Source organism: Neofelis nebulosa, chromosome 8 (genome assembly GCF_028018385.1).
Source record: "Neofelis nebulosa isolate mNeoNeb1 chromosome 8, mNeoNeb1.pri, whole genome shotgun sequence".
Taxonomy (NCBI): Eukaryota; Metazoa; Chordata; class Mammalia; order Carnivora; family Felidae; genus Neofelis; species Neofelis nebulosa.
This window is the reverse complement of record NC_080789.1, coordinates 124,288,391-124,314,303: the sequence shown is the minus strand read 5'-3', so window position 1 is coordinate 124,314,303 and position 25,913 is coordinate 124,288,391. Positions and strand designations below refer to the sequence as shown.

Genomic DNA, 25,913 nt, shown 5'->3' with positions numbered 1-25,913 from the left:
GTTAAGTGTCCGACTTCAGCCAGGTCACGATCTCGCGGTCCGTGAGTTCGAGCCCCGCGTCAGGCTCTGGGCTGATGGCTCGGAGCCTGGAGCCTGTTTCCGATTCTGTGTCTCCCTCTCTCTCTGCCCCTCCCCCGTTCATGCTCTGTCTCTCTCTGTCCCAAAAATAAATAAAAAACATTAAAAAAAAACAAAAAAAGAAAAAGAAAAGCTGTAGTGCTTAAGTTTAACTACAACTTAATTCTGAGTATTAAAATTAAAAGCACCAGCAGAATTCAGTGTTACTTGAGGGTCTTAGAGTTTCAGAAGCAGAGCAACCTCATGTGCAATTTTTTGCTAGTTCCCCCGTCACTAGTTACTTGACATTGGAACAAGATTTTAAATAAAGTGCTATCAATCAATCCAAATTCCAGATAAAGCTTAGCACTTCAAAACTTTTGATTATAGTTGGACCCACTATTTGGTGAATAACAATGTAAATTGGAGGTGTGATAGGCAAGTGAATTATTGCAATGGTGGGTCCATGACCACTCTGCAAGGTATCAATTACAATAGATAAGTTTTCATAATTATTGTTTCTTCTATCTATGGAAATGACTGAACAAGATCATAGTAATGTTAACGAGCATTACTTCTGAGTTTTTTTTCATATGTGTGTGTAAGTGTGAATGCATGTTTGCAGGTGGAACAGGAACAACATGAACTGCTTCTTGGCAGAAGTTCTCCAGGTCGGCAGTCCTCTGGGCTGGAGATTCTTGGTACACTTTAACATAGTAATCAGTGTGAGAGTTAACTTGGTTTAACCAAACCTTTCTAAACTTTATAAGCTCTGGGACTTTTTTTTTTTTTTTTTTTTTTTTTGCCCTTGTTCTCCTCCTCCTTTCTTCTTTCTTCTTTTTCTTCCTCTTTCCTCCCTCCCCCTTACTTTTCCTCCTCCCCCTCTTCCCCCTCCTCTCCTCCTCTTCCCCCTCCTCTCCTCCTCTTCCCCCTTCTCTCCTCCTCCTCCTCCTTCTCCTCCTCCTCCTCTTCCTTCTTCTTCTTCCTCCTCTTCCAACTTCTGCATAACATTTTAACAAATATCCCCATAGAAGCAAAGAAGGTGGATTGTAAAACCAATTATGTATCTTCTGAGCCTAGTTCAGTATTTGGCACCATACTCGGTAAATAATTTCAGGGGCGCCTGGGTGGTTCAGTCGATTAGGCGTCCAACTTCGGCTCAGGTCATGATCTCACAGCTCGTGAGTTCGAGCCCCGCGTTGAGCTCTGTACTGACAGCTCAGAGCCTGAAGCCTGCTTCTCATTCTGTGTCTCCCTCTCTCTCTGCCCCTCTCCTGCTTGTGCTCTGTCTCTCTCTGTCTCTCAAAAATGAATAAATGTAAAAATAAATAAATAAATAAATAAATAAATAAATAAATAAATACTTTCAAAATAATCTGACTCAACTTGGATAAATTATGCTTCTTCCTTTTATCAGCACTTTTTAAGCCAAGTCTTCAAATTATTACCTGTGTTGCTAGAGATTTTATTTTCCTCCCTGGTTTAGATTCTGTGAAGGTACCACTTATCCAGGTTGCTTTGCAATTAGGATTAGTTAAGTTCCTAAAGATGTCACAGGGTCAGCTGCTTTTTTCCACCTCCTAAAATAAACTTGCCCCTGGCATATTCACAATGGAGAAATGGCTAAGCCTAGACAATCCAGATTGATCTAGGAGCTTGGCAGTGATTCAATTTCAAATCAAATCTTTATCACTGAAAATCTCTCTTAAAAAAGGTTTCCTTTTCTTGGTAAGTCGTATATGCTGGGTGTATGTGAAGTAATATCAAAGTATCGAAAGTGTTTTTCAAATTCTCTTTGATGATTTTTGTAGTGCCTCAGGCTTTTATTTCAATTAGATTTTGCTAAACAGTGGACACACAGCATAGACGAGGTGAGACTGAATGTCAATTTGATGGCCTATCTTTGCATTTTTTAATAACAAAATGATTGTGTTTTATTTTATGTTTAAATGAATGGATCATTGTAGTGGATATATGTAGTTGAAGTTATAGATACTGACATGTTTTAGCAAGTTGTGGTTGAGATGAACCTTATATTCTCTGTATCCCTCACAGAAACTAACTACATGCTAAACACAAAAGTACAGGATGAGTGACACTCGTTGATAAGTCTAGTGTCTTAGTCTGCTTAAGCTACTATAACAAAATACCACAGACCGCATGGCTTAAACAACAGAAATTTATTTTCTTACAGTTCTGGAGGCTAGAAGACCATGATCAAATTGCTGGCAAATTCAGATTCTGATGAGAGCTCTATTCCTGGCTTATAGACAGCCACCTTCTTACTGTGTCCTCAGATCTCTCTTCTTATAAGGACACTAATCCTCTTAAATTGGTCCTTACCTTGATGACCTCATTTAAGCTTAATGACTTCCTCAGAGACTCTTTCTCCAAACACGTCCACACCAGAAGTTAGGGCTTCCACATAAGAAATTTGGAGGGACACAAACATTCAGTCCATAACATCTGGTTTTATGAAATTTGTTGTATTTATCATTTTGAGTTGGTCTTCATTAACTTACTAAGCTTAAATTCTAAAGCTTTTGAGGAAAATCATCAGTTTTATTTTGCTGATTTTAATAGGGAGGAAGGACACCTAAGGATTTTGATGGGAATGAACATTATATGAAGTATAAGAAAGACTACTGTGCCATTTCCTATTCTTAGCTGTTTCTCCTAAAATATAATGTGACTGACCTTCAATCAAAGATCCTCAGCAGTGCTGTATGTTTAGGGGTGTGTGTGTGTGTGTGTGTGTGTGTGTGTTTGTGAGTGTGTGTGTGTTTTAAATTGAATTTTAAACTTTTTTTAGTTTATTGAAGTGTACTGTATTTTGAACAATTTAGTGTTTGCCCTTTCCAATCCATATTTCACATTGGAGGTCTTAAAGATGATGTAGTTGGCATAGACATTTACAGACGAAGAAACTGATGGCGTGAGAGAAGAGGTGTGAGTCCTGACACATTTGTCTGTGGGACACGCTTTTTCCTTTTGTCAATTCATGTAAATTGAGATGCACTTGAAACTTGAACTTCATTGGGTTGCAGTTAATTTCATAGGTGAAATTATTCTAAGCCTGATGTGTCAGAGACCTCTACTAAGAGAAATCTGGGACTTGTGCTGGCATTAAACCTTTTCTCTCAGTAAATTTACCCAGAATCTGGAAGCACCTTTGCACCACCTAATGCGTTGAGGTGGGGTTTCACAGAATAACGGGTGGGTGTCAACTTTATTTCCCCGTGGCGGCTAATTCAGCAGGGCTCTTTTTGCAGGTTTGTAGCCAACTCATTGTACACGGTAGCTATCCATGTAAACACAAAGTTTGATATTATGCAACCCATCAAGTAAGGGATTGTTTCAAATTAGCATGACATTGATAGTGAGGACCCACAGCAAAATGAAAGAGCTCAAGGTTGCTCTTAGGACTTTCTGGAGGTGAAACCCTAGCCTTGATTCATTGTAAAGCCCTCCTCTAATAATTAACCATCCATAAACTCCTGAGCCTCCTTCCCTTTGAGCTGGGTCAGTTAGGTGAAAAAAAATGCATGTGAAAATACTGCAGCTCTTTGACAAAGAGTTACATAGAAACCTGGAGTAGTGTTATCATCACTCCAAAACACATGGTATTCTCCACTCCTGACTGTGCAGAAGACACTGCAATTTGACTTTGGTTTATACAACGGACTTTTCTCCGCACAGAGTAAATGCATTCATTTTCCTAGAACTAATTTTTGTAAAATCTTCTTAAAAATCAGAGAGTCATCTAAGGTAATACTTCAGAATCTTTTTTGATGAAACGACGACACTTCTCAGGACTAATTTTAATCCTGGAGTCCCTGATTGGTGGTTCGTGGCTGATTTATGATAGACACATTCAGAATCATCCTTCCATTCTGTTAGCCGTGTACCGGTGCATGATTGCAGTATGCTTGTTCAGTCATGACCTTCACAATAGCTTTTCTTCATGGATACCACAGATTCCTTACCTTAGCTAAAGGATGCACTGCTTTTTGCAACACAATCCAGTAATACAAACGACAGCAATGCCTGTCTAATTTTATTTTATTTATTTGTTGATCTCATGTTGTTAGGACAGAATTGATCTGTTTTTATATAGGATTGGGGACTGACTTCTTATATCACTTAGAAATGGAAATCTTGGTCATTAGCTACATTTTTTATGAATAACAGCAAGACTTTTTTTGGAAATAGATATATTTGGGGTCACAGCACAATGGAGCAGGAGGCACAGAGATTGCCTGTATATTCTTGCACCCAAACATGCATACCCTGCCTTACTGTCAACATCCTCCACCAGTGTGATACATTTGTTAAAACTGATTAACCTACATTGATAAATCTTACCACCCAAAATCCATAGTTTATGTTAAGAGTCATTGTTGATGTTGCATGGCTCTGGACAAATACATAATGGCGTGTATCTATCATTATAGTATCAAACAGAGTAATTGCACTGCCCTAAAAATTCCCTGTGCTCTGCCTATATGTCCCTCCCTATTCTCTAATCCTTGGCAACCTCTGACCCTTTTGCTGTCTCCCTAGTTTTGCCTTTTCAAGAATGCTAAATAGTGGGAATCACAGTATGCAGCCTTTTCAGATCGGCTTCCTTTACTTAGTAATATGCATTTAAGTTTTCTCCATATCTTTTCAGGGCTTGATAACTCACGTTGTTTCAGGGCTGCACAATACTCCATTGTCTGGATATGCCACCCCTTATCCATTAACTTCCTGAAGGACATCTTGGTTTTTGGGTTTTTTTTAACTTTTATTTATTTATTTTTTTGAGATGCCTCTTTAGCATCTAGTAGCAGGTTTTTACATTTAAAAAAAACAATACAAATTGGCTTCTTTATGGGACACCTGAGTGCCTCAGTGGGTTGAGCGTCTGGCTTTGGCTCAGGCCACGATCTTATGGTTCCTGAGTTTGAGCCTCACATCAGGCTTGCTGTTGTCAGCCTGTCAGTGCAGAGCCCGCTTTGAGTCCTGTGTCCTCCTCTCTCTGCCCCTCCCCTGCTTGCACTCGCCCAAAATAAATCAGTACTTAAAAAAATTTTATCTTCTCTGTTAATATTGGTAGAAGCAAGACAGAGGATTGTAAGGAAATAAACTAAGTAAACTTCATTCTACATGGACGTCATTTATATTGCAGAGGGGAGATTGAATCATTATACAGTATTCTTAATATCCACGCTATGGAACAAAGAACAGGAGACCTAGAAATCAATTTATCTCTCTGAATAATGAATCTGCTAAAATTTCAGGGTATTATTAGAAAAACTTCCTATCAGAGCATGCTTTTTTATTCCACTTGTATGTGCTTTAGCATATTTTTATATCTAGAATTATTTATATTACATTTAATGATATAAATTCTCTTCTATATAACCTATCTCTTCCACTTAATCTCCCACTTAATCAATAATAAGAAAATTTCAAATCTTCACTCTTCACTTAGTAAATCACTTGATATGAGTATCAGTAGTAGATTCTATAGCAATCAGGCCTGCAGTGGGTAATTGCTGAGTTCCATTCCTTTTTCTAAATGAATCTAGCCAAACCAGGAAAGAGAACACACTATTTATCTTGTAAACAACAAAAAGAGAGGGAAGAAGTTTTCTTCAACTGCATAAATATGCAGTTGCACTGGTATGTGTGGCTTTCTAATGTTCTTCATTCTTGTTTGTGTTGTGTTGGAGGACAAACGGCCACTTGACTTTTTTGAAGGTCAAAACTGGGTGGAGGAATTGGCTCCTGGACTAGCACAGTGTACTGAAGGCAGGGCAGACATTAAGCCTTTTTAATGTAAAAGCGACCCTTTTAGGCAATGATTTTAGGCAGTTCCAAGGACAGCTAAAACCCAGTGGATTAAAATATTTATGCAGCTCTGTTTCTTTCTGCCTCCCATTTCTACACGGCTTCTCCTGTGATTCCTATTATTTTCCAGAGTTCTAGGTTTAACCTAGTTCTCCAGAGCCTCGTTGTTCAAAATACGGTCCACAGACCAACGACAGAATCCCAGGCTCCATCATGGACATAGAATCAGGATCTGCATTTTAACCTCCCCCTGGTGAATTTTGTGCCTGTTTGAGAAGCAGTTATAGATTTTCCTGAGTACCTTGTTTGCCCATCACTCCAATGAGTAATTCCAATATTCAAAATAGAAAAGACAATCGTCAATTATAGGGTAAAAAATCAGTACAAATTTGTCACTGTTGTGTGTCTAGCAATTTGCCATAAAACTGTGTCTTCTTGTGGATTGACAAAGCAAGAAAGAATAGAAGGTACTGCTTTGAGATTCGGGTGAGTATAATTCAAATTCCAAAAATAATTCAGGTTCCCATTATCCCTAATTCCCATTATGTACCCGTATCTCAAGGCTCACCGTTGCTGGTTGTGAGGCATATGGACACCACAGTGAAAGGTCTGGTATTGAGGTGGGGATACTTATGAAAGGCATGAATATTGGCCTCACAGGTACTAGGATAATGACCCTGAATGGTCCAGTTAGCCTCAGTGCGGGAACAGAAAATTAACCTGACCTCTGAAGACCCAGGCCCAGGTGTCAGCCAACTAATGACTGGCAGTAGAATTTTAGACCATGCACTGTGCCCACTTGTGATTGGATTTCTTCACTCATAAAACTGGAACAGTAATAGTGCCTTCCGTAAGTCCAGGGCTATTGTGAAACATAAAGTAGGTAGTGGAAAGCACTTGTCAAAGTTATGCAGGAAGATAAGGAATTAAAACAAGGTTCCAAATACTTGAACAAATATTTTCCATTTCAGAGTAGAATCAGAACCAATATCCACGGACTACTTTATGTTTTCCTTCATGTTTCACACATAACTTTGGAAGGTGGCCCAAAAGTATGAACATGTGACCTTTCAGTCCAGAGACACAGAAGAAATAGAATTCCGCAGGGTTTTACTGACAGCAGTGTTTCTCTGAGGATGGTTCTCTGATCTACCTGCCTCAGAATCCCCCAGGATCTTTGTGAAGGGATGCGATGTGAGGACTCTTCAGGAGCATTACGTGATTCTGTTGCATTCTGAAGTTTGAGAAGCTAGTCTGAGTGGATGTTTGCTGTTAATGTTAGGAAAAATACAGAAATTTATTAAAGTTCAACTTAAAGCCTTTTGCTTTTACAACAGCTATCTGTAAATGTCTCCCATTCATATTTATTCTTATAAAAAGAAATACATCTGCCTTTTTTTTCTTCTGAGATGGTGTTGTTCATTCATTCATTCCACAAAGATTTGGTGAGCATCTTCTAGAACGGTGAAGATCTATGATCTGTCCAGGAAACTAACTTCATAACTATTTGCATTCCTAGTTATTAGGCCAGTGAATACATTGAAAACAATCTTTGGTTAGACTTCTGGTAGAAATGTAAATTTCCTATGAAGTTTCTGCATATGGACAGTCAAGACACTCTAAACTTCTTGTCTTTGATTTTAACTTAACCCAAAACTGTGTTTCTCTCTACCTACTGGAATACTAAACAAAAAGAGTTGAGGGCAGAATAAATCGAGTTACTTTCTTCTCCTCATGCCACACTTTCACGTATGGAATTTAAGTGTACAGTCGATCCTTGAACAATGCAGAAGTTAGGGGCATCGACACTGCTTTTATAGCCAAAAATCCCCGAATTGCTTTTTACTCCCCCAAAACTTAACTACCGATATCTTCTTGTTGACCAGAAGCCTTGTTGATAACAAACACTTGATTAACACATATATTGTATGTAATGTGTATTATATACTGTATTCTTACGATAAAGTAAGCATAAAAAGTGAGAATAAAAAGTTAAAATCATAAGGAAAATACATTTATAGCACTATACTGCAAAAAGTCTACATCTAAGTGGACCCATTCGGTTTAAACCCAGTTCAAACTTTTTCTTCAAAAGTCAACTATTCTACTGTAGTGGAGATTATTGAAGTGAATTATAGTAGAGATTGTTTCTTTTCCTATTTTCATGTATATTGATGATGTTACATGTGGAAAATTCACAGTCAAATATTTCATGTGTCTCACTAAATACATGAAATGGGAAATTGATGACTCTGGACAGGTAAATTGTTAGTCCTCTGTCAGCCTAATTACTAATTTTTCTTCTCACAGTCCACTCTTTTTGCTAAGAGCTCATAGGAATTGGTCAACCCCTTACTGAATGAACACCATTAGTCTTTCTATATGATAACTGAACATCTTCAGAATAAAAACATCCACTTTTTTTTTACTGTTATCAGTTTAGCCAAAGGGTATGAAAATGTATCTTAGACTCCTAGAAACCATTCTTAAGAGCATAGTGGAGGTGATCTTTTAAAAACATGTGTTAGATCATGCTCTCCCCTGGTTAAGCCTTTCCAATGCCTTTCCAACTCTCTCAGACTAAAATCCAACTTCCTTACACTCTGCAAGGCTTATACCTCAGCCTTCTCTCCGTCTACCCTGCCTAGGCTGCCTCTACTCCAGACACACTGGTCCCCCTTCCAATTTTCCAGTAGGGTGCTCATACTTGCCTGGGCCTTTATTCTGGCTGCTGTTTCTATATACCACTGGAAAGCCTTTGGAAAGTTTGAAGCTAGAAGGTCACATGATCTGATTTTGAATAAATGAATGCATAAAAGCCTTTACAATGAACTGAAGAGAAAGCACTTTTATTTTTTCCTCAAACAAGAACCTAGATAGGCATTTTGTAGAATGCTTTGGAATGTTTTAAATGTCTGATACTGCAGACTGGTGCTAGATCTTTCTAATTGTACCCACAATGAGTTTAAATATGGTAGACTTAGGATTAGCATTCTCGGTGTGGACCTGAATTTAAGCTTAGAAACAGAAATTTACATATAAATAGAAAATTAAATCAGTTTTCTAAACAGGTATTTTTGAAAATCCAATAACAGGTTAACAAATTTAAGGTTTATACAAACACAGAGAATATTTTTGACTTAATTTTAATTAAGCTTCATGAAGTATTTGATTGATAAGTGAGAAAGGAAGAAAGCATTCTCTTGGCATTCTAAACAGCATGGAAGGATATTGATGGCTTTAAAAAAATAATCCCGGACTGCCTGTTTGTTACCTAGCCAAGTAATTCATAGCAAAAGGCAGGTGAAAACACTTCACTCTAGAACAGCATGTCGTGAGATGTGAGACATTATGTAAAGTTAAAACGAGAACAAGCTGATCTGTTTTCTTCTCTTTATTCACATGTCATTCTTTAGAAGTAATAGACTCGAAAGTTCGCCTCAGAGCATTTTGCTCTTCCTCTGGGAAATGTGAAAGAAAATTTTGTGTGTAGAATAAAAACATGTTAATGTGTGTTAATTTATTCTTGTAAACATGCAGGAGTCTTCAGTTTGAGTGGGACTGGAGTTCAAGTCAAATTGTGATTTCCGTATGTAAATGTTAGAAGTGCTCATGGGTAGTTATCACCAATTTTTGAAGTGGGAAGCGGTTGAAGGTGAAAAAAATTATATATCTTATAGCTCATAGATATATAAAATTATATATTTATAACTCTCCTCTCTCTCTCTCTCTCTCTCTCTCTCTCTCTCTCTCTCTATATATATATATATATATATAGTTCATAGATATCTCTCAATTTTCTCTTTTCAAGTACTACCATTCTTGGGTTTATAGTAATTGAATTATGAAAGGAGTAAAGCCATTATGATGGTTTCAATAATGAGTGGAAGGTTAAGACCTTTTTGCCCAGAGAGCATAGAAAACGGTCCTAGATGGAGACATGTGGCAAATCACAGCAGATCACACCTTCACAGAATAAATAACCACGTGTCACTTTATCTGCAAAGGGATTCTCTTCACTTTAACCAACTCCCCAACTAATTTTTATACAACGTTGCGGCCATTCTCCTAAATACCTCTGATTAAGACCTCTTTGCTTTCTTTTTACCTCTGCTAATTTGTCAGAAGGCTTGTCTGGCTTTTCAGAGTGATGTGTTTGCCAAAACATATTTTTATGCCAACTTCATACCCTTAGTACCATAGCCCCTTCCTTCCTTTTGGTGTCCAGGGTGCCATAAAGACATGTTTGGCTTCAATTTGATCGAAATGTTTAAATATTAAGGTACATGGGCCTCCTTCTTTATTCTATTGTAGGTTGATTCTCTGGGATTTGATGTTATATTATTTTTATTTGTCTTGATTTTTTTGTTAACAGAAAATAAGGGGAAGAACTAGAAATGTAACTTTCATCTTATATTTTATTCCTTTCCCCCAGCTCTATCTTATTTAAAATTTAGATTCCCATCATCAAATGATCACACTTTCTCTCCTCATGGCCTTTATTAATGATGAATAAGTTTATTGCTTTTGTTCTTGGTTTGGAAGCTACCCCCCCCCCATTTATGGAGTATGTTTCCCAAAGACAAATGCTAAACATAAAGATATAGGAAACCATGTTTGTTGAGTTTTAAACTGTACAAAAGCAACTGAGCAATGTACTGCTCTCATATCTCAGGGAAAGTTGTGTCAATTTCAACAAAGTTGTTTCTGACAGATTTATATGATAAATGAGTTCCTGAAAATTGCGTATAGATTTTTTTTCTAAGCAATTCTTTAAGTTAAAAAAAGTTCCATATCCCACAGAAAAGATTTGAATAAGATAATCAAGACTAGAAGCACAGGAAAGAATATTGACTCATTAGCAATCAAAATTAAAAGGAGATTCCATTTTTTTTAATCTACCGAGTAAAAAAAGAATTGGGGGGTAGGGGGGATATCATTAAGTTATTGAGAAAACATGGGATACCCGTCTTCATGTCCTGCTGGTGCGTGTGTAAACTGATAACAATCTGAGTGCCAGGGAGTCCAAATCCCTCTTTCAGAAATTGTTCCTGAGAAAAGAAATGAGGATGATGTAGCCTTTAGTATCAACGGGAAAGTTCAACAATTGAGGATTCGTTTATGGTAGGCGTTAATTTTTAATTAAATTTAGTATATAGTCAAGAACATGGGAAAATATTTATTCTGTAGTGCTGAAATAAATAAGCAATACACAGGTAGACACACACATACACACACAAACACACTTTCTGGTACAAAGACACAAGGAGACCTGCAGAGAAATATCCAGGAGGGATATTCACTAAGGCGGTAACTCTGCCTCTTGCACCTAGAACAAAAGGGTAGATATTTAAATTTTTTTCCTATTTTCTTTTTAGTGATTTAAATTTTCATATTAGATGAAAGGTAATATTTTACTTTAATAATATTTTAAAGTCGTTCAGGTTATTCACTCTTTTTTAGGAACAATGATTTTATTGTTATAAAATGGGGGACGCTTACTATAAGGAAATTGTATAACTTCTATCATTTATGGATTACTTTTTCTGAACCGGAACAAGTTTTCGTAAATCCATGTTTTCAGACATTGCATATTTGTAAATAAAGGAAAGAATGCTTATCTTAGTATTGTTGTGAGCACTAGTGAATACGCACAACGTAATTTTTCACAATACCCCAGTGAGTAGCATTTGCCCAATAGTGGAAGTTTTAGGTTTTTAATTATGTTATGCAACTCAGATTTTTTTTTGGTTGTGTACGAAAGCCGGCACACCCGTAGAAGGGAGGTTTAACATGAATGTATATTACAGTAAGTACTTAAAGCAGAGACTTTTGCAATTTGTCTGTACGGGTAAAAAAATCAGTTACTAAAAGATAAATTCAAGGAAACGAGAGAATGAACAATTGCATTCTAAAAGTCGCAGTTGCTACTAATTAATCTCTAAGCGACTGAAGGGTTGCTTCGGATTCTGTCTCACTTTGGTAGCTTAAATCCTCAACTGTGGTTTGTATATTTTAGGAATCTATCACAGAAATTTAAAGCTAATTTTAGTACAGTTTTCACTGTCTTACTTTTCTTTTTAATGTAATTTTGTTGATTGTGGTTTATTTACAATGTTAGTTAAATTGCGTAATCAGCATAAATATATGCAATCATGCAATTTAATTAGGGAACGTTATTTAGGAAAGTAATGACAAAATCCAGACATTCATAACATTTTAGAAATTCTTGAGAACTTTCTTTTAAAATGGTTGCTTGAATGAATGGTAGTTTCGATTCAAATTTAAGTATTTCTCTTTTTCAAAACAAGTGAAAAAAAATCTTGTCAGAATCAGTGAGCAAAATATCATGTTGAAAGTATGATACAGTGTGTGAAAGACCAAAATATCTTAACTAAATTTATACTAATGGCCGAACTTTCAATTTCCCATCATGTTCTCAGCTTTTGATGTAGTTTCCCATTTTTGTGGCAGAGGGTCTTTGGAATATGATTTTTTTTTAAGTAAAAACCATAGGTTTATATAGAGAAATACATTTTTTTCTATCTCAAGATAGTTCACCTCCAATACTACTTTGAGTTCATCGTAAGGGGGGCCTGGATAAGTGCAAGAATTATGCAAGTCATTGGCTAGTAAATACTCAAAAAGTACTTCATGAAGGATATACATCTTTGTGTATAAAACATTTCATATTTAAGTATAAATAACAGTGTCAGTTTTGTTTAAAGAATTATATACTTTCTGCTGTAACTAATATTTATGAATCCTTACTTCACAAAGCCTTTGCTATTCAGAAGCATAAATCTTTTTCCTGTGACTTTTTTTGAGAGAACTTTTTTGTAAAGTTGTTTGGAGATTTCAAAGCTAAGTTGTTTTGCCCATTGCTTTATGGCCCTAAGGTAGTATAAAGGTATATTTCATTAAATATATGAATCCAATGTGAGAAACAGAATAATGGGAAGATTCTTTTCTCTTACTGTATTAATCTATCAGAAAATTTTAAAGGATTTTGGCGTTATAGTGTTGTAACACTGATGTTTTATTTGATGAAGTTCATATATAGAAAAAGAGGTTAGGAAAGCATAGGAAATTGCACAGAGTTTGGCAGGGATGCTTTAAGTTTTCTCAAGAAATACCCCAACATAGCTAAGTATTCAAGGATAAAAATTTACCCAGAGAAATGAAATTGTCTTAAGCAAGAGCCACCATGATGGAAAACGCCGGGTCACCACTCCAACTATGCCACGACCCTGGGCCGTTTTAGTGAACAGTAACAGAAAGGAACACAAGGATGAAGAAAGGCATGACACCTTTCCTTGACAAGCTCATGGTTGTTTGTAGAGAAATGGCATTTAATCAATAATGACAACGAGAAGAACACGGCAATAGGTTTGGGTAAAGCTCTATGAGAGCATTTTAAAATAACTCTCCCTGGGAAACTTATATATTGGTAGTGATGAAAGACTTCACCAAGTCAGCATATTTGGATTTGACCTTCAGAAAGCAGAGATTTAGGTTTTGTCTCCCTCCCTATAGAAGTAAAAGGACAAATTTAAAAAAACTTGCTGCTTCTGTCCTGTATAGCACAGAAAAAAGTACTGGTAATATTATAATGTATTTCTTTCTCATTTTTTCCTTTTGCGTATTTGTATATATATATTTTTTCTTTTTTTACCTAGTTCAAATCATACTACATATAGTTTTTTATACTTACTCATAAATCCTTTCATGCATTTCAAATATTTCCAGAGTATTAAATCCTAGAAAACTTTTGCTACAGATTATAAATTTGCCAATATGAAATTTTGATTAAAATTAGAATCTCCCAATAATAGAGTACAATACTTCAGAAAAATTCTCTATGGAATACTGACAAGTACAATTTACAATAAATCTTTGTGAATGTAGTATATTAAAGAATTGTGTTGAATTTCTCTTTTTATTATTTTTATTATTTATTTTTTCTTATTTATTTCTTTAGAGAGTGAGAGAGAGTGTGAATGAGGGAGAGAGAAGAGAGAGAGATTCTTAAGCAGGGTCTATGCTTAGCATGGAGCCATACACAGGGCCTAATTCTAGGACGCTGGGATCGTGACCTGAGCCAAAATCAAGAGTTAGATGAGCAACCCAGGCGCCCAGAATTTCTGTTTTTATGATGTTAAATACTTGAGCATTTATTAGTGTTTACATTTCCTTTGCTGTGAGTTATCTATTTATGACATTTTTATTTTTTTGAGGACTAATCTTTTAAAAAATTATTAGGTTAGATATATTTGTATATATTCAGATAAACCATACATGATTGCCATTTTATAGATCAAAACATTGAATAGATGTGCACATAGTATTAACCTCGATATGTGCTATTGATGTTTTGTTCTGCTGGCCTTTTAAATTTATATAAAACTGAAAGAAGACTTTTCTTTTTCTGTCTGACATTAAGTGGCTGTCTATCGTGTTTGTGTTTTGTGTAATAACTGAGTCTCAAAGTTGAATATATTAAATCTGTATTTTGTTTACCCCATATTTTCAACCCTCGCACAAAACAGGGAGCCCCAAAATATAGATTTTGTGGTTGTATGTTTCACTTTTTATCTAGGAATGGTATTCAACATTTAACAACTAATATCTGGTTAGTCCTAATGGGAACAAACCACACCTTAGGGCTGAACCCAGTTCTGGTGTTTATTCCTTACTTGTTGGATTAAATTGAAAGCATTTCTCATTATTTTGGGGGCAAGTTGTTAGTTTGTCCTGGTTAAACTTTATAATCATTCAAATTTCAGAAAAATACTGCTGGGTTTGAGTCTAAGAATATGGAATGCCTTACACTAACTAAAGTCATCTTTTTTTTTAATTTTTATTTATTTTTGAGTGAGACACACACACACACACACACACACACACACACAGAGTGCAAGCGGGGGAGAGGCAGAGAGAGAGGGAGACACAGAATGCGAAGCAGGCTCCAGGCTCTGAGCTGTCAGTACAGAGCCCAACGCGGGCCCGAACTCAAAAACTGTGAGATCATGACCTGAGCCGAAGTCAGACACTTAACCGACTGAGCCACCCACGCGCCCTAAAGTCATCTTTTAATAAAAATGCAGGCCCACAGTAACTTTATATTTATAACCTTTGGGCTACAACTTAAAAAAAAAATAAACAATAAAGATAATTTTGTTATCTTTATAACAATTGCATTATTGACCACTTACCCAAGTCCACACAAACCTCTAGAGAGCATTTAACCTATAGAAATTTGGGACCATGTTGAAAATGGTGTGATTTGATATAAATCAGATGAAACTTAAAAGACCGTATGATAGAAATGCATACATTGCCTGTCATCTGTCATCATTGGCTAAGTCAGCCTGTGTTCTGGGCTCAACATTGGGCCATTATGGATTCTGACCCCACAAACTGAATATGGTCGGATGACTGTATGCAGTGAGATTAAGTGTATCAGACATCTGGCAGCCATAATTTAATCGAAGACCCTCAGTGATTTGGGCCCTAGGCATTTGGATGTAATGTTTGACACTGGGCACCATTATCCCAATCGATTCCATCTGGCCTGGTCTGGCTCAAAAGACTCAAATTTTTTTTTTTTTTTTTTTTTTTTTTTTTTTTTTAAGAGAAGCTATTGGCCATGACTAGTCCTTGTTTACAGAATTTCCCATCTCCCTTGGCTGATAGAGTTACACTTTTCATGCATTGAGGCTTAGCTTTTTAGTGCAGAGCACTGATTTTAAAACCAGCCATTCTGAATATAGGCAGCAAGGGTAGTTTAGGACGGCTGATGATAAACGGAAGTGTTAAGGTATTTTTACCAAATAGTTTTACTTTTTTACTGTGCTATAGAGACTCTAAAGTCTCGTAATACATGAATTTTCACAACTTTAGTAGTAAATTGGAAAACAAATGCAGACTATTTATATATGATGGCAAATAGACTAAAACATGTTAACAAGATACTTAGCCAGCCAGTAGATGATAGGGTTTTTTAAATTATTATTATTTATTTTATTTTATTAATTTTTTTTCAGATGACCAGATCTTTATAGCTGGGAAGGACCAGAAAGGCTATAAAACTTCCCCCTTTCATTTCACAGATAGTAGGAGGTCACAGATCACATACCTAAAATTTCCATGTGGTTTCTGGGTTCATGATGTTGTGTTTTCTACAGAAGATCTCAGGGACTTCATTAAAAGATAGATTCTCAGATTTAATTAAATGCTATTTACTCTGTTTATAGATTATTTATAAATGATTGTGGTTCTTGTGGAAATGAGTTTATTTTCTAAATCTGATAGATTTATCTGAAACATCAGTGGAAGACCCAAGTTCTTTGATAATCATCTTTTTTATTACAAAATAGGAGGTTAGCAACCCGGTAAAACACGTGTGAAGTCTACTTGAAGGAATTCAGTTTTTCTTTTCAATTTCTCCTAGGCAGTTAATAGAAAATCCTCAAATAACCAAAAAAAAAAAAAAAAAAAAAATCAATGATTCATTTTCAAGTACGTCCCAACCTTTCAAGATATAATGAAAATATAATTAATATTAGTGTGCTATTACTTCCTGCTCCTTTTTTTTCTTTAACATTGGTTCATTTCCTCCCTTTTGCAGTCAACCTGATGGGATACCATATTCCTTTTTTGCTTTCAGGTGCTAAATTTTTTATGGATTTTTGCTTTTTTAAATAGCACATTTTGTCTCATTCATTTTGTTCCCCCTTTTAGATTGTTTCTTTGTGTCATGTCATCAGGGTTCGTGACAGATTGCTAAATTGAGCCCCCAAAAGATTAATCAGGGGCAGATTAGATCATTGTTAAGACCAAGTCTCGGGATTCAGTTCTGTTTACTTTCCTAGTCTATCACTTACCACCTCATATGCGTCAATTTTCTCTTATGTAACATAGTTTACAATAATGGTATGTGCCAAATACATTAATGTATGCAGACGTGTAGAACAGTACATAGTACTCAACTAATCCTAAATGAAAGTTAGTTATTATTATCAATATTACTCCTATTACTATTAATTCATTATTAGAAGCCATGCATAAACACCTCTTTTGTAACTGCTAACAAAGTTTTATCTTTGTACTTATTTTTAACCCTTTAGTAAATATGTAGCCTTACCTTAAACTTGTCCTAAATATTACTGATGATTGTTCATAAAACTGAGAATGGTTTCCATAGGATACCCTTTTTATGTATAAAATTAAAATTTTTGATTATTATACTTAATAATAAAATTAGAAAACTATTAATGCCTCAAACTTCTAGAGTCATTCTCAACCTGTTTTCCTCTTTTAACTTAAAATTGTCCTTGTTTCATCTAATTCATAATTTTTCAGTCTCACTGGAAATGCCCAAATGACTGCATTTTTCAAAGACAGGTGTTGTATTTCTCACTGAGTTCATTAACCGTAAAGGACCAAGATGATAAACTGCAACCCTAAATGTTGCCGAACATCACCTAACTGACCAGTGAGCTATTTCTGAGTCCAACTCATATCACATAAATGAAGTTTGTCTGTTTGGATTTGTTTTCCCAGGGTTTTCTCCTTCTTCCACCCTTCGATCTGGCTACTCAGAAAGGTGGTTAAAATCTTAAGAAGTTAGCTAAGAGGTTACACATAAAATCTTTTAAGTCATTGTCTCAGATGAGTAGCAACTTGGTCAATCCTTCATTTACTTATTCATTCATTTGTTATTCAGAAGATTTTGGATACTTGTTATATGTCAGTGCCAGTGCTTATGATGATAGGACAAAAAAAATGTAAATAAGATAGAGTCTCTGATCTGAAACATCTCAGTGTTGGGAGTCTCTTAGGCCACCCCAGCTTTGGCCATATGCTAGGAGAACTCATAAGTCCCAGCATATATTTGTATTTATGGCTGTGATTTATTACAGCAAAAAGATACAAACCAAAATCCACAAAGGGAAAAGGCACTTGGGGCAATGTCTGGGGAACCCGGGGCAACTTTCCAAGAGCCCTCCCCAGCAGGAACACATAGGACACAATTAATTTTTCAAGCAACAAGCCGTGATGACACCTGTAAAATATCATCAACCAAGTTCATTAGAAACTCAGCGCCCAGTGTTTTTACTGGGAGCTGTTCAAATATCCACCTTCTGTCCAGCATGTACCAAGATTCCAGACTTCCAGAAGGATGGCAGGTGTTTATCATAAACCATATTATTTGCCCAAACAGTTTAGCTATGGTGAGCCACTCTTATCTGTTAGAGAATAGCAGGAACCCTCCCTAAATCTAAGTTTCCGGACACCAGCCAACAGCCAGCCTTGCAAACAGCATTTTCTAAGGATAGCTGTCCCAGGCTTGCTGTGTTAACTCTTTTCTGAACAACTATACAATTATACATTCAAGTGGGATAGGCAAAAGTGTATTTGAAGAGTCAGGTAAAAAGACTCTGCCTGGGGGAGTCAAGGGAAGCTTCATTTTTATCTATCTATCTATCTATCTATCTCTCTATCTATCTCTCTATTTAGAGTGTGCACATGCACACATAAGCTGGGTAAGGGGAGAGAGAGAGAAGGATAGAGAGAATCCCAAGCAGTCTCCACACTCAGCACAGAGCCCGATGTAGGGCTCAGTCTCACAACAGTGAGATCATGATCTGAGCCGAGATCAAGAGTCAGATGCTTAACCAACTGACCCACACAGGTGCCCCAAGGGAAGCTTCATTTAACAAGAGAATATTTGAGGTGGATCTTCAAGGAATTGTGAGATTGCCCAAAGTCTGGGATGAAAAGGGGTTTTCTTCCATGCAAAGGTAACTATACTTCTTGCAAGTAAAGAGATTGTTGAAAAATTCTACATGGTCCTAGCCTAGGGCATGATGGGGGCGGAGCGCAAATAGAGGGGAGGGTGATTGGAACAAAAGCATGGAGTGTTTATAGTTTTGTGGGGTGGTAATGAGTCATTAGCGGTTTTAAGCCAAAGAGAGAAGTGAATAACTTTGAAAGGTACCTCTGGTAGCAGATAGAGAAGATTGGAGAAGAAAGAGTTTGAAGACAGTAAGACCAGATTGGAGGCAAGAGGTGATGAGTACATACCCTAACGCATGTATGTTGGGACTAGAGCATGGAGCAGTGGTTCTCATCCAAGGGGGCTCAAATAATCTTGTGGGAGGCTTAAAAAGACTCTGATGTCTAGGGGCTACTCAAATGCTTTAATGTCTCTCAACATATCTTGCAACATTGTGAATGCTTTCACTTCTCACTTTCACTTCTGTAGCTGTCTTATTCTGTAACGCTGTCAGTCAAAACCTCAAATCCACTATGTCACGGGTTCATTAGTGGACATAACCATGGATATAACCATTTATATAGAATTTCCTCTTTACTTCCACAATAAATGAGATGCAAAGCCATATAAAGGGGTCTACCTCAGCCAGATAATTTTATCTATTTTCAGATGAATCTAGTCATCAAATCTGTTTGCAGTGAACAGTCTTCATGTTTCTGCAGAGGATTCACAGGGGTTCACTTGTAAAGTGTAGATCAAAATGCTTATCAAAAGGCACAGGCAGACCTCAATTACATAAGATGCATGTCAATTTATGTAGTTACTTCTTGGTCGTTTGACATGTATTGTGTATATGATCTGTATGCAAGACATACAACATACGGTTAAGGATGTTTTCAAAGTATAACTATTGGTTAAATGTAAGCTATTTTAATAAAATCATTCAGATGAGACCTAAATATAAACATATCCAGCTCAGCACAGTTTTCTTACCTTTTGTTTTTATTTTATTTTAAATTATTTCACAGTATATGATGGCACAAAAGGGACTTACATGGTTTGCAAAGAATGATAGGAGGATACACATGAGTTTCTTGTTTTTACTCTCGGATTAACTAGACATTATTGGCTTTCATAGTAACGTTAATTTGGAATGTAATGAAGTTGCTTCTTCAGTGATAGTTTATCTGCTATTTTAATTGAATAAAATATCTCAAGAATGTGTTGATTAATTTATGTATTGTGTATATATATATATATATATATATATATACACACATACACACACACAGAAATATGTCTGTAAGCTTTCTCTCATATCCAAAAGAGAGTCTTTAGATATATTTAATATTTCCATGAGTCATGTGATTAACAATCATAGCAAGTTATGTTGGAGAAAATTATCTTTGAAAGTTTTCCATCAGTGGCTTAATTAACATACAGTGGGCAGAAAGCAAACAATCTGCTGAGCCAGACTACTCAAAGATCCCTCCTGTTGCTTTTGTTTTCACTACAGCTGGGAAGGGGAAAATTATATTACATATATCCCTGTATCTTGCTTCTGAATGATTCGTTTTGGTGATGATTTAAAGAATAATTTAAAATATTTTTATGAGTTTGAAAGCAAATGAAGTGCCCAGGAGTAATTTACAATGTAGATGACCATGCTGTGGTTTTGCCAATTTTTCTCGGTCTTTATTTCTATAAAATATTCATTCTTGACTTGTTTTATCTTGTCTAAAAAATAATTCTGAAATGGGATCAAAATCTAAGCCAATTTCATACTCCAGTCTTGATGAACCATGTAGGACTGAATTAGGAGCATATAGGAATGTTTCCTCTTAGTATTCATAACATCACCAGAGAAAAAGAATTAGGTCTAAAATAACAACCGAAAGAAAATTCACAGTAGCCAAGCCCTAAAGCTCACAAATTTTCTTATTAAAAAAACCCCTCAGTGCCTTCCTTAGATCCTGTTTAGTCTTTGTAAATACGAGAGCTAGCAAATAATTGAGTGATAGGTTTGCAAAGTTGAAGGTAGCAAATTCTAGGAGGAGCGAGCGTGTCCATAATGGAGGCAGACCACTCCGCAGCTGTAATAGCTGTTAACGTGACCATGAAGCAAGAGAATAAAAATGGTAAAACATCGCTAACAATTGGGGGGGGGGGGCGGAAACCCCACCACAACCCCACAGCTGTCTAGGGACTTACTTTGTGAGTACTAGAGTCAGCATAATGTTTGTCTTATACAGGAGGCCTCCCTGTCTGTTCAATTTACCTTCCCCAGTAACCCTTCTAAAGCATTACTTATGAAACTATGAAAACACTATGAAAAGAATTTGACATATTAATCAAACATGCCAAATTTCAACTTATGTAGTGTTAAAAGATAAACTGAGGCATATTAAAAATTTCAAGAGTTTACCTGAGCAAAGATCAATTCTAGTCTGGCAGCACTGAGCCAGAAATGGGAGCACTCTGAGGACAGGAGAGGGGAAAGACTTTTATGGGAAAAAAGGCAGACACAAAGCAAGAAAACTATTTGATTGGCTTAAGCATTTACCTGATTCAGAAAAGCCTAGTTGGCTGTGTGAGACTGGTTGTCCTTAGGTTTCAATTTCTTTTCCTGGAGGCCTTTACAGGCTTAGGTATGGGCTTGCTTGGGAAGGCTGTTAAGTCACAGAACTAATGATCTTTTTCTTTTAGTCAATTTAACAGTGGAGAATATGGGTTTTATCACCCCTAAGCTTTGAAGTTCCTTTCCATTTGTTCTCTAGGGTAAGAAGGTAGGGAAAAATGAGAGAGGGGCTCAAGGAAGTTGAGAAATAGACTTTCTATGCAGACAGCCCTCCAATGTCAGTTATTTTGTCTCTCACTGCCCTGTGCCAGGATCACAGGGGCTAGTGTGATGTTCCTGGCCTCCAGGCATCATGGGAAGTACCATTTTTTTGTCTTGTGTTATAAATCTCTGGAAAGGTAGTGATAACATTAATATCAAGCAATTAATATCAAACAGTAGCACCCATTTGAAAGAAACAGAGTTGTTTTGAAATTCTGTCTTGAAGATTTGAATAAAGATTAATTCTTTGAAGTTTTAGGTAGACTTCCCGATTTACATTTTAGAGGACGGAAAAACATCTGCTTGGAGCTCTTCCCTTTGTGTGATTGTTTTAAAAGCCATTTTTATATCCAGGAGCATGTAATCCATTAACTGCATTGTATTTACTACATTTCTTATCTGGATTGACATTCTAACAAGAATCTTGTATAGATTTTCAGTTGTTCTGATATGATTATTTGTATTCAGATAGGCACCACCTTTAGTGCAAGACAAACACACATCTCTAAAATTAACCTAAGTGTTGGACCAGCAGGTCTTAGCTGGTTGTTATAAAACTGTATTGCTTAGTTTTGTTGTATGCTGACTCATGTATTTTTGGTAATGAGGCAGAATATATACATAAAGCAAATAAAATTGCTTTATGTAGCTTTGCCTAGAACCATAGGTCTTAGAGCCTGACACATCGTCAGGAAAAGCTGTCTGCCTTTACAGGTAAGGTAGTTTCATTCCCATTTAAAATATAGGCCAACCAAAGCACGGATTTTTGTAAATTATGCTGGACCCCATATCCAGCAAACCTAACAAAGAATTCCACCCCAGGTCTTTTGAATCCTTGTTCAGTATTTCTTCCATTACTTAATTCTGCCTGGTCCAATCATTTTTGTTCCAAAGAGACTGTTAACAGCTCATTTATCCATCAGTCAGTCAGTCATCAACATTTTTATTGAGCACAGTTCAATGGCCAGTGGGACAACAATGTTAAAAAAGAAACATTTTATATGGTGATGATGACAATACTCATTAGCCATAGTGATTGAACATTTACTGTGAGTTGGCGGGCGGGGGCGGGGGGGGGGGACCCATGATCAGCCCTTTGTGTACCTGAGATTTTTCAGCCTTACAACAGTTCTGTGAATTGTGCATGGTGCTACATTTTTCTAGCTCTTGGGTTCCTATATGTGGAGCTCTTGGCCACTTCTGTCTTCACCGTTCTTTTAAGCTCATATTGCATGGGCCCATGAAAAAGTCTAAATTACCAACACTATGGTGGTAATATGGTGGTATTTCTCTCTGGGCTGTATCTGCCAAAGCATCAAGCAGTGGGAGATCTTTTAAGTTCACGGTGAAACCAAAGAATATCCTTTCTGTCTAGAAGAATTATTAGCACCTTTCTGAGTTGAAAGGGAAATGTGTTAGACCATTTGTGTGTGATCAGTAGTGGTAGCCTTAACTTAGTTATTAGAGTTCTAAGTAGCTGATACAGTAGCGTAATAAGTCACATTAAATACATTTTGGTTTCACACTCAGATATCACCTCACGCCAGTCAGAGTGGCCAAAATGAACAAATCAGGAGACTATAGATGCTGGAGAGGATGTGGAGAAACGGGAACCCTCTTGCACTGTTGGTGGGAATGCAGACTGGTGCAGCCGCTCTGGAAAACAGTGTGGAGGTTCCTCAGAAAATTAAAAATAGACCTACCCTCTGACCCAGCAATAGCACTGCTAGGAATTTACCCAAGGGATACAGGAGTACTGATGCATAGGGGCACTTGTACCCCAGTGTTTATAGCAGCACTCTCAACAATAGCCAAATTATGGAAAGAGCCTAAATGTCCATCAACTGATGAATGGATCAAGAAATTGTGGTTTATATACACAATGGAGTACTACATGGCAATGAGAAAGAACGAAATATGGCCCTTTGTAGCAACGTGGATGGAACTGGAGAGTGTGATGCTAAGTGAAATAAGCCATACAGAGAAAGACAGATACCATATGGTTTCACTCTTAGGTGGATCCTGAGAAACTTAACAGAAACCCATGGGGGAGGGGAAGGAAAAAAAAAAAAAAAGAGGTTAGAGTGGGAGAGAGCCAAAGCATAAGAGACTGTTAAAAACTGAGAACAAACTGAGGGTTGATGGGGGGTGGGAGGGAGGGCAGGGTGGGGGATGGGTATTGAGGAGGGCACCTTTTGGGATGAGCACTGGGTGTTGTATGGAAACCAATTTGACAATAAATTTCAGATATTGGAAAAAAAATACATTTTGGTTTCTTGGAATGTTCTCATATTGAGGGCAACATCACAACTATAATTAAATCACTGCTCTCTTAGCCCTTTTTGAACCTGTATCCTGCCAGTTATAAAGGCTGTCAATTCATATCTTTGGGTAATAGTTGTGTAGAAGAAGCCTTTTCTTCTTGGTCAGAAACCGAATTTCCCATACTTGCGATATACCTTCCCCTGCTGACCCACTGAAATGAAAGACTAGGAGTAATGATTAAATCTTATTTTCCCTCCTATAGTAGCAGGATGAGCTGGGTCAGCAAGGCCAGTCCCTGCAGATGGCTTTAAAATACCTTTGTGATTTGGTCTCTTTGCCTTCCCATCCATTTCTCTAAGTGCCTATCACTGTCATCCTTCACCACCCTGACAAGAGTCCAAGGTGAGATCAGCACAAATGAACAAGAGCCTTTGTGATGCCTCCTGTGGGTGTTGCTTATTAAGTGAGGTGGGCAATGAACCAAATCTGACTTGTGAGCAACAAAGCAGGTTAGCACATTTACACAAAGATCATTCCATATATTATTTAACACATTCAAATACATTGTTGTCTCCTTGCTGCCCAGCAAAACTTGTGTGAAGGGAATATAAACTCACAAGTTAATAACGTCTGATTTTTATTTTCAAGTGTGCTAACAATCACTAGGTTTCATTCCTTTGTTTGGATTGTAGCTTATTTTCTCAGGACAACTAGAGAATGTTTATGAAGCGTGTGTGTGCAGAGGGCGGTGAGGGAAGAGAATAAAATGCATTGCTTTAGGGCTGCACATCTGTTTTAGGGACTCTGCTGGATCTGCACATTAACCATTGTCATGACTTATGGCGTGTTTTAAAATTGCATTCTATACAGAGATGTTCATACCAACTCAAAATATTACAATTAAACAGATTCCGCTGTTATGAGTTAGTTTCCTATTTTCATGACTAGCAGACTTATTCTGCTGCTCTGTTAGCGAGCATGTATATGACTCATAGCAAGTGGCAACTCATCATTGTATTTCTTGTTCAAACAGATTGGCAATATCAAGTTGCTCAGGTCTTCCCACAAACAGAACAGGAAGTTGATGTGGACACGCATGCATTCAGCCACCGGTGGAAAAGGAGCTTGGATTCCCTCAAGGCAGTAGACTCGAACCGAGCAAGCATGGGCCAAGACTCCCCAGAGCCCAGAGGCTTCACAGACCTGCTACTGGATGATGGGCAGGACAACACCACCCAGATTGAGGTAGGTAACTAATCTGGGCAACTGAAATGGATTGATGCATGTATTTCCTGTAAGGCACCCAACTCCCACGTATGTATAGACTGGCCCTTCAGCTCAGTCCAGAGCTTCGGGACTTTTTGTAAGGATCAGTTTAACTCATCCATAAATAATTAGTTGATATTTACTAATTCAGGAATAAATAATTGTAACGACATTAAATAAGTAAATACATCATAGCTAAGCCATTTAGTTAGTCACAGATGTATTCATTTACTCTAGAAACAGACAAATATTAGCTTGATGTGGTGATGACCGTGAGGAAACACAAAGGAACACGATACAGCCCCTGCCTGCAAGGAAGTCACTGTGTAACCAAATCGTCTCTAGGCTATGTGATACTTACGAGAAAAATACAGGCTATAGCATGGCATGGAGGAGGGAGAGATCACCTGCTTAGGATTGGGGGATGCACCACTGTCAAAGAGTCTTAGCCTGGGAGAGGGCATTTAGGCAGGGGCTTGGCAAGTTGAGAGGAGCTCACCAGGTTGATACCCTGCCTGGAGTAAGAAAGGAGATTCCTGGCAGAGTGTATTGCCTTTTCAATGGCTAAGTCTTAGAACAGTAGGGCATGCTTGAAGAGTCTCATAGAGTGACCAGCTGTCCCATTCTACCCGGGACTAAGGGGTTTCCTGGAGTGTAGCACTTTCAGTGCTGAAAACAAGACAGTTCTGGGCGAACTGGAATGGTCGGTCACTCAATGACTGTAAGCAATTCTTTGTTATGGTTGGAGTTATGGAGTGGAATGAGGGTGGTTGGAGTTGGGTTGGATGAGTATGGAAGTTTGCTGAGGGTACATTTCAGGCAGTCTGTAGGGTTGCCCAGAGGCCGCAAGTGTAGTATTACGTTGTTTAA

At 37.2% G+C, this 25,913-nt stretch overlaps 1 protein-coding gene across 2 annotated transcripts in view; it reads left to right on the top strand.

The window, feature by feature from the left end:
- PLXDC2 (plexin domain containing 2) overlaps positions 1-25,913 on the top strand; it is a 449,881-nt gene that overhangs the window by 147,213 nt on the left and 276,755 nt on the right. For both annotated transcript variants that reach the window (XM_058681754.1, XM_058681756.1), the window contains exon 2: positions 24,811-25,022. In XM_058681754.1, the coding sequence (XP_058537737.1) occupies positions 24,811-25,022 (212 nt within the window). The remainder of the gene's footprint in view (positions 1-24,810; positions 25,023-25,913) is intronic.